The sequence below is a fragment of the Lasiodiplodia theobromae genome (genome assembly GCF_012971845.1).
Source record: "Lasiodiplodia theobromae strain AM2As chromosome Unknown scaffold_12, whole genome shotgun sequence".
Taxonomy (NCBI): Eukaryota; Fungi; Ascomycota; class Dothideomycetes; order Botryosphaeriales; family Botryosphaeriaceae; genus Lasiodiplodia; species Lasiodiplodia theobromae.
In genome coordinates this window covers 673,341-686,186 of record NW_023336322.1, presented here as the reverse complement: position 1 = coordinate 686,186, position 12,846 = coordinate 673,341, and the positions used below count along the sequence as shown (strand labels likewise).

Here is a 12,846-nt window from a genome sequence, read left to right as displayed (position 1 = left end):
AATTGTGACACAAGTTTGTAGACGAATCTCTGGCCTCTCTAGCTATGGAATCTGGTCTGCTTTATATACGTGACTTGTGTACTTATGTCTGGGCTAGTGAGTTTCGTGCTCTCTGAAATCTCGCATGTGATATTGTATCCTCCTGGTTCTCAATGGGTGGCAGTGAGACGAAATGAGCTAGTTTCTGACAGGCCCTATCGGGGTTGCTTTCTATTTCTCCCAACTCCGCGTTAGCAATCCTAGAAACTTCCAGGTTCCTCCGGTGACTTCATAGACACAAGGATAAATTCCCCCGTCGGAAACCCAGAACCCTTATCTGCAGAACATCCCAGCTCCTAAGACTGACATCCCGGCCTCAGCCCCCCCACAACGACAACAACATCGACCCTTCGCTGCTGGACGAGCCGAACGTCCCGATGTCTGACTCTGAAGACGCGACAAACGCCCGTCGCAATGAGCTGTTTGAGGAGCCTCAGGACCACGCTAACGTACCTGCTCCCGATAACGCCAACATACTTGCTCCCGACAACGTCCCCAATCCCTCATCATCCGAGAACGACGTCCACGATTCGAACCAGGACCTCGACGACGTGCCGAGCTCGCCGGGCGAGCTGAGCGAAGAGGAGTGGGAGAACTACATCTACAGGGGACCCAATGGACGGGGTTGGGCGCGTGAGAAGGCCCCCCTACGCCCGAGACGCAAGAAGCCGTCCTCGAAAAAAGCAGCAGGAGGAACCGCGGGCCAGGGTGATACGGGAGGCCCCTCCTCCTCCCATCAGAGCCACGGCCTCTCCGGCCAGGCGCCAGCGGCTAGCGGCGATATTGCCGCCCAGGCTGTCGACCCGCCGGCGGCGGCATCCGAGCACCACCACCACCCCAACCCGCAGACCGGCGGCAACAATGATGTCCAGCAGCATCTTGACCCGGCGACGCAGGAGGAGCTCCCCGCCGACCCGCCGCCTTCGAGCGGCCTGCCGTTCCGGACGAGGAGCCGTTAGAGGGCGGATCTATGTCGGAGGCCACGAATGCCATGATGCCACCGCCGTCATTCCCCAAGGGCGCGGCCGCTCAAGACCAGCAGCAGGAGCCTGATGACGGCACCGACGAGGATGCGGAACATGATGAGTTCGATGACCTTTTTGAGGAAGAAGAAACTTCTACTGCCGCGGACGCATCTACTGTTGCGGGCACGCCGGCGAACGACTTCCAGACTCCTGGAACTGAGTACTCCGATGCCGACTCCAACTTCAAGTAGATGACGCATTCGCCGTCTTGTTATCTACCATCGTGTTGGCTCTGGGGTTGGGCTTCTTGTTCTGACTTGCATTCTTAATTACTTCTGGAGTTGTGCTTTCTGTTTGTTCTCGACTGTGTTATTTTCTTTTGCATCGGACTGAAATTCAGCATAGCGTTCGGGACTAGCGGTATTAAAAACATGGCCTTGGGTTTTTAGGGGCTTTCTTATTCTCATAGTACAGCGAGTCATCACCAGGCTGGACATTCATACTCCCTAGAACCCTGGGTTGAGACAGACGGGCCTACCGGGTTTGCATTACCCTCATATTGCTTGTGGCTTCAGATATTTGTTGTTCCTTGTTTCAACTCTATAGGTCCATCTTGTTTTTGTTTTCATATGCGAGAATGTAGTAGATTGGTCTTAGAAAAAGCTCAAAAAGTATGCTGCTTAGACTATTGTGAAAAGACGTGGCCAAGCTTGACATAACACAAGCGCGTTTGCTCGCCATTTACGGGGCCCGAGACCGCCTCCTCATTTGAAAATTGGAGGTGGCTCAGCATTCCGTCGCACTTGCCGATTACCTTGCTGCTTGCTCGCTTAGCTTTCGGAGTGAAGAGTTCCCGTTGCAACGCGCCTGCCGCTCGGGAAGGTGCAGCTGGCAGTCTGGAGGAAAGCGCATAAGCGGCGACCCGAAAGCCCAAGCAGCGACAATCTCCCATCACCCGCACATCCATCGCCGCTGAGCCCATCGAACAACATCGCACATTTCATCAGCCGCATTTCTACCCTCTTCCGCCACGTTGCGAACGTTCTTTCTTCTTAACCACGTCATTCTATACGCATTATCTGTCGCTTCTCGTCCCGTTCCCTCTGCTATGCATCCATCATCAGGGCCCCATAGCACACCGGCTGCCGTCCCCGTCGCGAATAATGTCTCGGATGCTGGACAAACTGAGCCAATGTCAAACATAGCAAGCGGCGGATCTTCCGAGTACACTCTCAATCAGGAACCAAGGCCAGGCGATGCAGTTGCAAACGACAGCGCCCGCAGCCCGATCCTCGGTTTTTCGATCAGCGACACGGATCGAGAACTCTTCTTCAAGGACGACACTGCTCTGCAGTACAAGGCTCAACCGGCCGAGCTGGTCCGAAAACTGTACACGGCAATGATTGACATTAGTGATATACGGGACCTGCCTGGTATAAGGGACTTCCGGCTTCTGACGGAGAAGAAGCGTGACAAATCTGGTAGAGAAGACACGTATTATGAGACCAAGACGCTGGTCGCCTTCTGTTGGCGCATTGCATTGTTCATGCTCGACGGCGCTGAAAAGGGCTTTGTGCGCGCCGACGATCAACGACTGCGACTCAACAAACGGCAATGGCGGTGGTACCGCCGCTTCAACCTGCGCCTTTCCCATGCTACCAACGCTCTAAGGAGGGAGAAGTCCGTCTTGGCCGCCCTACTGCACGATGGAGTAGGAACAATACTCAATTTTGTCTACGCCCCGCGCAAGTTTGAACTATTGAAGTCAGGCCCTCTTCAAGAGTGGCGAAGGGTATGTGAGACGAGCGACCTTGATGGTAAGCTTGCAGCGGCAAGACGAAATGCAGTGTGCGTTTATCCGGCATGGGAGGAACTACCAGCGGATGAGCGCGGTATGAGTGCCAAAGACGCAGACACATGGCTGAATGAGAAAGAGCGCTTTCGTGGCAGTGGGATCAAAATTTGTCGACTTGCCTGTAAACCAAGACAGCAGCAACCACAGGAGGAGCAGCAGGTGCGGACAGAAGATCGCCAACAGGCGGAAGAGCAAGTGCAAGCCGAGGGACAAGCGCAGTCCCAGGGCCAAAGCCAGCCAGAAGGGCATACAGCAATAACGCCACAGCAGCTACATCAGCCACCGCCATCATCTTCACCCGCTGAAATCGCTGGACCGCAGCCCAGCATGCTCACTCCTATCTACCCACCCGCACCTCAGTCCGCCCCTCGCAGTACTCGACTCCAGCCGCAACCTCCCGCCTCGGAACCCACACACGCAAACACAGGTGCTCGTCAATCCGTAAATCAATTACGCATGACTGCAGATGCACGCCAATCTCGTAGACCCGTACCTCACCAACCCTCTCTGTCATCGTCGCTCCGCCACTCCACTACCGTCGAGAATACCACGCCCGTGGTTCACCGGTCTTCTTATTCACAAGAAACAATTGGCGCCAGGACCCCCGCACGCGTCACAGAAACACTCGGGAACTCTCCTCAAAACGCATCGACCGCCTCTGTGCTCTCAACTTACTCAACCCCAACATTCGGTCGTGCACCTCCACCGCGTCACGGCCCTCAGACACCGGCTCCGACACCCCAGCACCAACAACTGCAATTTGGAGCCGCACCCTCATCAGCGTCTGTGCCGGCTGCTGGCCCGTGGCGCACCGCTTCGTCCGCCACGACAGCACCTCGTCCTCAGACATTTACCTCCCGCAACACTTACTCTTCCGCCCCGGCAGCGTGGCCCGCAAATGATTGGATACCAACGTTCCAACCCGCCAACGCCTTTACCGCGACCGTTGCTGCAACTTCCGCCGCTCCTCCTGCCACTACCATCGCCGCGCAGCAGCAGCAGCAGCAGCAGCAGCAGCACCACTTTGCCCCTATACGCCCACCAGCACCGCCGCCGCCGTCAAAGACTCTATCCATGACCGTAAACCTCAACGCCAGCAGCTTCATGAGCGGCAGTCCGCACGGCGTCATGCCGCTGGCTGGATACGCGATCGGAGACGGCAGGACGTGGTACGATCCTACTTTCCACGGAATGCCTTTTCCAGCGGCGGCGCAGTCGGCGCAGTTGGCGTCGGTGGAGGGTACGCAGCAGCAGGGTGGTGGAGGTGAGCAGCCCGACGACGACGTTGTCGCTGACGCTGAGGGAGAGGAGGTTTGGGGGGTTGATGGATGTGGATGATCAGGGCATCACGATTAACACAGATGTACGGCTGGATCGACGGAGCAGAGCAGATCCAAGGCGAGGGAAGGAGGCCGTGTTTTAACAACAGTAGACTTAATTGCATGCATGAACACAGCGGCTATTTTGTCCGAGGCTTCTGAGAGTAGCTGGGAATCTGTACAGCAACCGTGGTCCAGAGCGTAGTTTGTGTCTGCGCGAGCGAGACTAAGCGTTATTTTCAGAGATAAGGGAGTGTTCATAATGCAACCGACCGACCATTTCAACCGTTTTTATTCCTATTTCATGCCTTTAGACTTTTCTCACCGTAAGCAACGCTTTGAACGTCTCTCTCCGCGTTCGTGGTCTCAAACACAAGTCTCGCATCAATAGCACCAGCATCTCCAGTACCGACACCTTCTCCCTCTCCGGCCATTGTATCGGTAAGACGTCTTGGAAAACGGATTAGATACCTTACTAAGATCGCCAGACAAAATTCAATCCAAGCCGCCGCCCTTTCTACAACAACAGCACTTCCCCCAGCCACGCAAGTCCCGCACCAACTCCCTCCGCGCGCTACTCATCCCACTCCCCCTCAAACCTTCCGCCCCAAAACCACCAAAAACGGGAAACCAACCCTCGTCCTCCCGCCCGCCACTCCTTCGCTCGGATCCTCAATCTCCTTCTCCAACACAAACGCCGTCTCGACGCGCACATCGACGAACCCGGCCTCGCGCGCCAGCCGCGCGATCTCGCCGCGGTCGATCCCGTGCCGCTCGACGTCCGCGCGCTTCGACGCCGGGTGGAAGAGCACGCTTTCCGGCCCGACCGCCTCGAAGTCCGTCAAAGCGATGAGGCCGCCGGGACGGAGGGAGGCGTGGCAGGTTGCGAGGAAGGGGGCCAGCTGCGGGATGTGGTGGAGGGTTAGGTGGGAGGTTAGGAGGTGCCAGCGGATGGGTTTTCCTTCTTCATTGGCCGCTGCGGAGCGCGACAGCAGGGCGCGCGCGGCGGATTGGACTTCGGGTTGGTCGGGGTCAGTGAGGAGGGTTTCGATGGCGGTGAGGTTGGTGAGCTTCTGCTGCTGGTCCTTGGAGACTTTCGCGTTGAACGCCGCGACCATGCCGCCTGCGAGGTCGACGCCGAGGAGCGTGCGCACGTGCGGCGCGAGGCGCGTGGAGAGGAGGCCGGTGCCGCAGCCGATTTCGAGGACGTCGAGGGTTTGGTCTGTTGGTTTTTTCATGCTAAGAAATTAGCGTAGGCCTGTCGTGGAGGAGGAGGTGGTGGTGGAGTGGCGGCGGGAGGGGGGTTTTCCTTACTGCTGTCTTCCTTCGTCAGGGCCGGCACGTGTCGCAGCAGCGCCTCGTATGCGAGCTCACTGCTGCGAACCGTCACCGGGTTGCTGTCCCAGGCCGCGGCTTCGGCGTTGAAGCGGTCGGTGCCGGATGACATGTTTTTGCCGACTCTGGGTCTCAATTCGTTCTCTTTTTTCGGAGGTTGTGGTGGAACTGATCACGGATGCTCTTCAGGCTTGGACAGAGTGAGGTTGAATTAAACATAACCGGCGCAAGCGCCGTATTTAGAGCTCACGAAGACGGATGCGGGGAATTTGGCCTCATGACTAAGCTTGATTCATTCCCCCACTTTCCCGCGTAGTTTTCGGCTGCACGCAAGCTTGTGGAGCATTTTCGCAATTTTGGCGCGAATTCTGTCGGCGATCAATGACTTTGGTCGGCGACTAGGTATTTTGAGGATGCACGCTTCGCGAATAGGATTCGCTGTTTCGCAGACCGTTCTTCTTTTCTACCCATTTTCTATCTCAGAGACTTCTCACGACTCCTCGAATCTGTCTACGACCTATGAACAAAAAGCCGCTCTTCGGCAAGAGAAATCAGAATGTCGACGAAAGCCGGGGTATCAGATTAGGCGCCCGAATCGAACACCACTCCTTACCAATGTCCAATCCCTCGTTCGCCTTTTCCATTTTCCGAAACTCTTTCGCCGCGCAAGACCCAAAACCAGTTACCAAGTACCCCCAAGAACCCAGTCGTGCACACAACCGTAAACCCAATCGTGAACCCAATCGTAAACCCAATCGTAAACCCGTTAAACCCGTACCCAATTGCACCATTTCCGTCATGATATCCAAAGGATAAAGGCCAATGATGGTGATCCTTCAAATGTAGTCTGAAGCCCAACCATCTTCCGTCTTGATCTCTTCCTTGACCTCGTCTTTGATATCGGTCTCCATCTCCATCTTGACCCTCTTAGCCTCCTGCTCCTCCTTAACCTCCTCCCACTGCCTCTCAAACTGGAATTCCTGCTCCTCACAGAACTCCTTCGTCTCGGGATTAGCATCATGTATGTCCGTGCAGACATGGCACTTAACGTAGTACGCCTGCCTGACTTCCGCAAAGCCGAGGAGCTTCAGCTCAGGGAGAGTGTCGCCGATAAGCTCGGCCCGGTCGAAGTTGAGGCAGTCCTCGCAGAAGGCTAGCTGGCACCAGCGGCAGCGGTACAGCATGCCGCCGGCCTCACTCGTGCGCTTGGTACACTCTCCGCAGATATGCTGTGGGCAGATGAACTGCTTGCTGACCCCAACACCCGCCGCCTGCTCGTCCGTCAGGCAGTCCTCGTGGTAGCTGCGTGGACAGAGCGAGCAGAGCAAGATATCGCCGCCATCCCAGCATTCTTGGCAGTGATCTTGGTTGACAATCGCCGCCTTCTTCTTCCTGGCGCGGTCCGCCAGTCGCGGATCCTTTCCAGCTAGGGTCGGAATAGCCTCCCAGTCGTCGCACATCATGCTTTGCTTGCTGACCGCAAAACCGTCAACCATGACCGTCGTGTTCTTTCCCTTCCGGCGATCGTTTCGGCTGAGATCCAGATTCACACGGAAGAGGCCAGGGTCCATGTTCCGTTGGATTCGGCGACCGTCGAAGACAGCGGTCTCGACTTTCTCCATAGATGAAAGCCATTGTTGTTCATCGATAGTGTGGTCATCTTCGCCGACTTGAGGGTCACTTGGCTTGTCCCGGCACTTTTCCAAAATGGTGACCACATCCCAAGACAGCATTTCCGTGAAGTCAATCTCGGGATGGCTGAGGGTCTGGGCTCCGCGACGGATAAGGGTCTTGAGCTGAGACACGTTGAGATGCGGCCTATCCTCCTCAGTTGCAGCTGCATTGGTACGCTTCCTCTTGGCTGGAGTGCCGTACACTGTCTTCATGGACTCCGTGATCTTGGCGGAAAGGTAGAGCTTCTTGCGAATTCTCCCCATCATTTGCTCTTCGACGGTTCCCTGCGTGCAAATTTTATAAATAGTGACAGGCTGCGTCTGACCGATTCGATGAGCACGAGCTTCGGCTTGAAGAGTGATTTGAGGATTCCAATCCTCGTCGAGGAAAATTGCCTCAGTCGCGGCAGTCAGGTTGATGCCAAGTCCACCTGCCCTCGTTGAGACGATCATCACCATGTAGTCGGAGGACTTATCATTGAATAAGCGAAGATCGAGGTTGCGCCGTGCTCGTTCGGTCGACCCGTCGAACCTTAAGAAGCGGAAGCCCTCGCCATCGCCGCCAAGAAGGTTTAAGACGTCTTCACAAAGGTCCAGGGTACTTGTAAATCCCGAGAAGATGAGGACCTTCTTGCCACGCTTGATGATCAAATCCTCTAAAAGCTTCTCGAGAACAATGAACTTTCCAGACGCGCGGATGATGTGGTCGCCGAGGAGGTATGGTTCTGGCTGGACTCCAGGAAGAAGGTACGGGTGAGTGCAGCATAGGCGAAGCTGCATGACCAGGTTCATTAGCTTGGTCCAATCACTGGTTTTTTCCTCCTCGCGTTCGTTTGCCAGACTTTTCATCATGCTCTCGCGCATCTCCTCCCAGACGTCTGTCGAAGCTTCACCGGCCTCGGCCTCTTCTAACACCTTAAGCTTCTTGTCTTCCTCGAATTCCTTCTTCAAAGCCTTCTTCTCCTTGCCCTTGATGCCAGCAAAAAGGTCGTTAAGTACAGCTCCATCAGAGCGCGTTAACAGCCTGAGGTACCAAAACCTCTGCAATGGAGTTAGTGGAGAATATAACAGTACTTCCTCTTTGGGGGGAAGATTTAGGTCGACACCGGGACTGTTCTTCATTCGTCGCAGCATAAGAAGTTCAAGAAGCTGACGCGCATTGTCCATAACGGAGATGTTAACTTGTCCATTGGCGAGATCGAACGACTTTTTGAAGAGTGAAGCAGTGTTAACGGTGAAAACTTCCGGTAACATCCAGTGAAGCAAGCTCCACATTTCATGTAAGTCATTCTGAAGGGGAGTGCCGGTTAGGATCAACCGATATTCTGCGCTAAAGCCCTGGAGTGCCTGTGCCAAGTTGGATGAGCTGTTCTTAATTCGATGGCCCTCATCAAGCACGACGTAGCGCCAAACAAAGGCTGTCTTCAGCCAACTCTGCTCGGCGACGAAGGTCTCGTAGGTTGTGATAATGATCTTGTAGAGATCCTCGTCGTTGTCATCATCGAGGTTGATAGTGTTGTTCGCAGCACGACGGCGATCACCAGTCCGCCTTTTGGAGCGATTGGTCTCGTTGCCATACTTGTCCACATGACCGGTGGCGACCTTCTTCAACGCGTCGCGTTCAGCCTTGGGACCATGGAAGCGGAGGACTTTCAGTCCAGGAGTCCATCGCTGCGCCTCGTTGACCCATGAATTGACAACACTTAGAGGGCACACCACAAGATACGGCCGGTTCTCACCATAGCGATTCGGGTGTTGCTCCTCCAGCAGTTGAAACAACGACAACGTCTGTAGTGTCTTGCCGAGACCCATCTCATCTCCCAACATGCAAGGCATTCCGTTGTTGTACATGTGAGCCAGGAAAGACAGGCCGCTTAACTGGTAGGGCTTCAGTGTAGCCGTGACACCTTCGGGTTGTTCGTCAAGCTCGCGATAGGAAGCAAAGGCTCTATGCTTCTTATCCTTCAGCTTTGCAACGTAGTTCGTTGCTGGGAGGAGGGGAAGAAAATAGCTGCTATGGTGGTGCAAGAAGGCGTCTTGCTTCACCTTGGTGTTTTGCTCAATCTCAGCGCGGATCTGCCTACGCGCGGTAGAGACCTTCGACCTGAGAGATGCCGCCAGTAAATCCTCCATGTTGGAACTCAGCAACTTCTTCTTCTCCTTCTCCTTCTTGGGAGACCTTTTCGTGCGAGGTAAGATGGTGTAATCCGGATTGCCATGCGGACGGAGAGAGCGCCTTGGACTGAACTCCTCACTTGCAACAGGTAGGTCGTCTGAAGGTGAGTCTGGCAGCGGACTGCCGAGCTTGATCATTTGCGGGGTCGCGGGACGCTGAGGCAAGGATAGCTCGTCAGGGAGCATCCGATCTGGATCAGCAGTGTACATTGTCTGCGCGGAATTGGCGGCGGGATTGGCGGCGGAATTGTTGGACCTTCGAGCGCGGGTGACCGAAGTCGGGCTGCGCTGGAATCCAAAGGCGTTGACGAGATCTTTGTAAGTGTTCCTCCGCGGCGTGGTGGGCGCAGTCCGATTGCCCTGCACAGGCACAATCGGGCGGTCCATTGGGAGAACTCTGCAGGATTGCAGCGGCAAAAAGGTTAGCGATGCAGCCGAGAAGATCAGCTCCGTAGAATTGTAACCATGCGCGGCTTGAAAGAATGGTTGTGGTGGTTGGGCAGGGTCAGAGTACTAAGGCTACCATGGGCAGGAGACGCGCCGCGGTGACGCGCGATCCCGTGCCAGATTGATTGATCCGCGCAGGGGTCCTCAGCTCCAGAGCTTGACGCCGCAAAACCACACCCCCGCTCTGTGCATCGCCGTCCAAACATCGCTCTGACCTGTCGCTGACTGCTTTCATTTGCAGCGCTTCAGTCTGCGCGCGCACCCGGCCGCGCTGCTGTGTTCCGCTAAGAAAGCCATCTGACGCCAGCTGCCGACGCAAGCCAAGCATTCCACACAGCTAATTCTCCGATCGCTCGCCGCAATCAACACCTTGCACGCCGCCACTCCAACACGGCCATGCTCGCGCGGGCTGCCGCACCACCGCCATGACACGATACTATCCGCTCTATGTGCGCCGCTCTGATGGAAAACTGGAGACGGTGCATGGCAAGAAGAAGGAGAAGAACGAGCCGACACCCGAGCAGCTCAATGACACGCCCGACTCAAACGGCGTGAGCGATTACTACCGTCCGATCGCTGAGGATGAGCCGAAACACCTGGACTGGCGTCGCAAGCTAGGAGGCATGCTGATGCGCGAGCTTGCCGGGCCTGGCTCGGAGCACCAACGTAGGCCTCAATTTGCCCTCTCGCCAGACTCCGCTGACCCACGCAGACAAAGCATGCATGCTCGCCGCTCTCCCCGAGAACTACCGACTATTCGAGCACATCAAGTCGCGCGCCCACGATGGCGATCCCCAGTCCCGAAAGGCCTCAAAGAACCACGCAGGAGGCGGCCACGACCGCCAGGACGCATACTTGTATGGACATCCCATGGGCCGGAAGAAGCGTTTCAGAAGTCCCGCCGACTTCTTCCCACACCTGTTGTGGCTTGCCACGGACAAAGACGGAGATGCGAACAACTGCAGCTGCAAGGTTTGCTGTCCCGAGGAGGTGCAGGATGAGAAGCCAGCGATCAAGAAAGAGGCCCCCGGGCAGCCAGCTGCGCAACCTGGAAATGCCGGCATTGGCAGAGACCCTTACGTCGCTATTCAAAGACCTCCCAGCAGTCAATCGTCGACGCCGAAAACTCAACCTGCAGTTCTCAACCGTCCAAGCTCAGCCGGCGCTCAAGCACAGCCTAACCCAGCTCCGGTTCAGCAAGCGCCTCCAGTACAACAGGTCCCTGCTCCTCGTACGACAACGCCGCAGAATGCTCCTCAAACCCAGCCTCAGCCGGCCCCATCTGCGATTCCGCGACTGGCTTTGCCTGATCACCAGCTCGACTCCCAATATCATTCCCTTCTGTTCCGGCCTGGCGAAGTCGTATGGATGAGTCGCGGAGAGGCATGGGGCCTGGGTGTTCTGATTCGAAGGTACCTGACAAAGGCCGCCAACAACCAAGTCGAGCGCCACTACATTGTCCAGCCGCTTTCACATCCGCATGACTTCCAGACACCGGTGCATCTCAACGCCGAGAATCTGCTTCGCCCTTGGCTTGCATGGAGCGCACCTCCACTTACTTTTGCTCACCTCCAGAATCGTCGGGATCTTACGTATGAGAATGTGGATTGGCAGGCTGCCGTCAGTGGACAGTACGGCCACGGCAACCCAGAAGTAGACGCGAGCATTCTCGCGGCCAAAGCAGTCGACAACACCTACACTCCTTTCAAGCTGATAAGCTCGCGTCCCGGCCCCGGCACCGAGGAGCGTCGTTGGGCGGGCGTATTCCTTGGCGCAGAGAAGATTTGGGTTGGAGAGCCTATTCGGATACAGATGGACGTGCCCAACATGAGTCTGCCCATCATGGTCGTCATTGATATCGTGGAGCGAGTCCAGCAAGGCCGCTCAAGTATCACTATCTACGGAGACCTCTACGGCTTCATCGGCAACCTTCCTCTCAACCAGCCTGTGCCACCAATGGACCATCTCCCGCCCCGAATGATCATGGATTTACGCTTCCGCAACCAAGTCTCCTCCAAGGCCAATCGAAAAGGCGCATGGAAGCTCCTGCGCTCCATGCACCAGGTCCCCATTGAGCAGGTCAAGGGCCGCTGGTACGAGAGCAGCGTGCTCCTGCCCATCATCCTCGGCGACAAGGACTTCGACAACACGATCCGCTCCGGCAACCTGCAGGACGCGTCGCACTGGATCAACGCGCGCAACGACAGCAACGATGCCAACGCCATCGGCGTGCGCCAGAGCCAGCGCAAAGACGCCTTCGGCCGCTCCGTCCCCGCCGCCGTCCAGATCTCGGATAGCCTGGACCCGCCGAGCCCCGAGGAGCTGCAGACTATCGTCGCGCCGGCCCAGGCGCAGCAGGCGACTGACCCTGCGCTGATGGTTGATGCGGCTGGCTTTGGCGGCATGGGGGCTGTTAGTGATGTCGTTGGCGACTTTATGAATCTGGATGGCGATTTCATAGCTGGTGCGGGTGCTGGTGCGGCGCAGGGAAATCCGCAGGGAGGCCCTGGTGGGAGCAACTGGAGTATGTGATGGCGTGGGGGATTGAGGAAAGAGCTGGCGGTTGTTATACCCAGGCGTTGCATCACTGATGTTTTGAAGTTCACGCATGCATTGGTGGAGTTTATGGGACACAAATAGTTAGACGGAGTTATCGCAATGACAAGACTCGGATGGGATGCGTGTGAGGACCACGTGTACCTGTGTGTGGTTGATTCCAATATCTGGATGTATTAATTGAGTTCTGCCAAATGCGGAGAAGTGCAGTTCTGCCAATGTGGAGAAGTGCAGTTCTGCCTGGAGAAGTGCAGTTTTGCCATAGAGCCGACCGCCGCCCGTGCGCTGTTGCCTTTCCGCCCGCATGAGTCCCACGCGTGAAACAGACGCGGTGCGAAATGATAGGTCAAGATGAATACCGCACAAGGCAGCAACGCTCATCCTTTCCCTCACGGCATCAGAGAGCATGGTAGAAGTGAGAGCATATAACGGCCCAGCATTCCTCAGAAATTATCACTCACACATCATTCACCACCACCCCA

At 56.1% G+C, this 12,846-nt stretch overlaps 5 protein-coding genes across 5 annotated transcripts; 3 read left to right on the top strand and 2 right to left on the bottom strand.

The window, feature by feature from the left end:
* Window positions 1-84: 84 nt before the first annotated feature.
* LTHEOB_4650 (Cell morphogenesis protein PAG1) lies at window positions 85-1,255 on the top strand (the record flags this gene model as incomplete). Its single annotated transcript, XM_035513708.1, has 3 exons — window positions 85-96; window positions 360-993; window positions 1,074-1,255. The coding sequence occupies 3 exons, from the start codon at window positions 85-87 to the stop codon at window positions 1,253-1,255; spliced, it is 828 nt and encodes a 275-aa protein (XP_035374699.1).
* An 857-nt stretch (window positions 1,256-2,112) lies between these two features.
* LTHEOB_4649 (uncharacterized protein) lies at window positions 2,113-4,197 on the top strand (the record flags this gene model as incomplete). The annotated part of the gene is made up of 4 exons (XM_035513706.1): window positions 2,113-2,821; window positions 3,234-3,300; window positions 3,479-3,641; window positions 3,706-4,197. The coding sequence occupies 4 exons, from the start codon at window positions 2,113-2,115 to the stop codon at window positions 4,195-4,197; spliced, it is 1,431 nt and encodes a 476-aa protein (XP_035374698.1).
* A 574-nt stretch (window positions 4,198-4,771) lies between these two features.
* On the bottom strand, window positions 4,772-5,625 carry LTHEOB_4648 (Methyltransferase type 11; the record flags this gene model as incomplete). The annotated part of the gene is made up of 2 exons (XM_035513705.1): window positions 4,772-5,400; window positions 5,493-5,625. The coding sequence occupies 2 exons, from the start codon at window positions 5,623-5,625 to the stop codon at window positions 4,772-4,774; spliced, it is 762 nt and encodes a 253-aa protein (XP_035374697.1).
* A 724-nt stretch (window positions 5,626-6,349) lies between these two features.
* LTHEOB_4647 (Iswi chromatin-remodeling complex ATPAse isw2) lies at window positions 6,350-9,748 on the bottom strand (the record flags this gene model as incomplete). The annotated part of the gene is made up of 1 exon (XM_035513704.1): window positions 6,350-9,748. The coding sequence occupies one exon, from the start codon at window positions 9,746-9,748 to the stop codon at window positions 6,350-6,352; it is 3,399 nt and encodes a 1,132-aa protein (XP_035374696.1).
* Window positions 9,749-10,233: 485 nt separating this feature from the next.
* On the top strand, window positions 10,234-12,340 carry LTHEOB_4646 (Transcription-silencing protein clr2 protein; the record flags this gene model as incomplete). The annotated part of the gene is made up of 2 exons (XM_035513703.1): window positions 10,234-10,474; window positions 10,521-12,340. 2 exons carry the CDS (start codon window positions 10,234-10,236, stop codon window positions 12,338-12,340), a joined length of 2,061 nt encoding a protein of 686 aa, XP_035374695.1.
* Window positions 12,341-12,846: the final 506 nt, after the last annotated feature.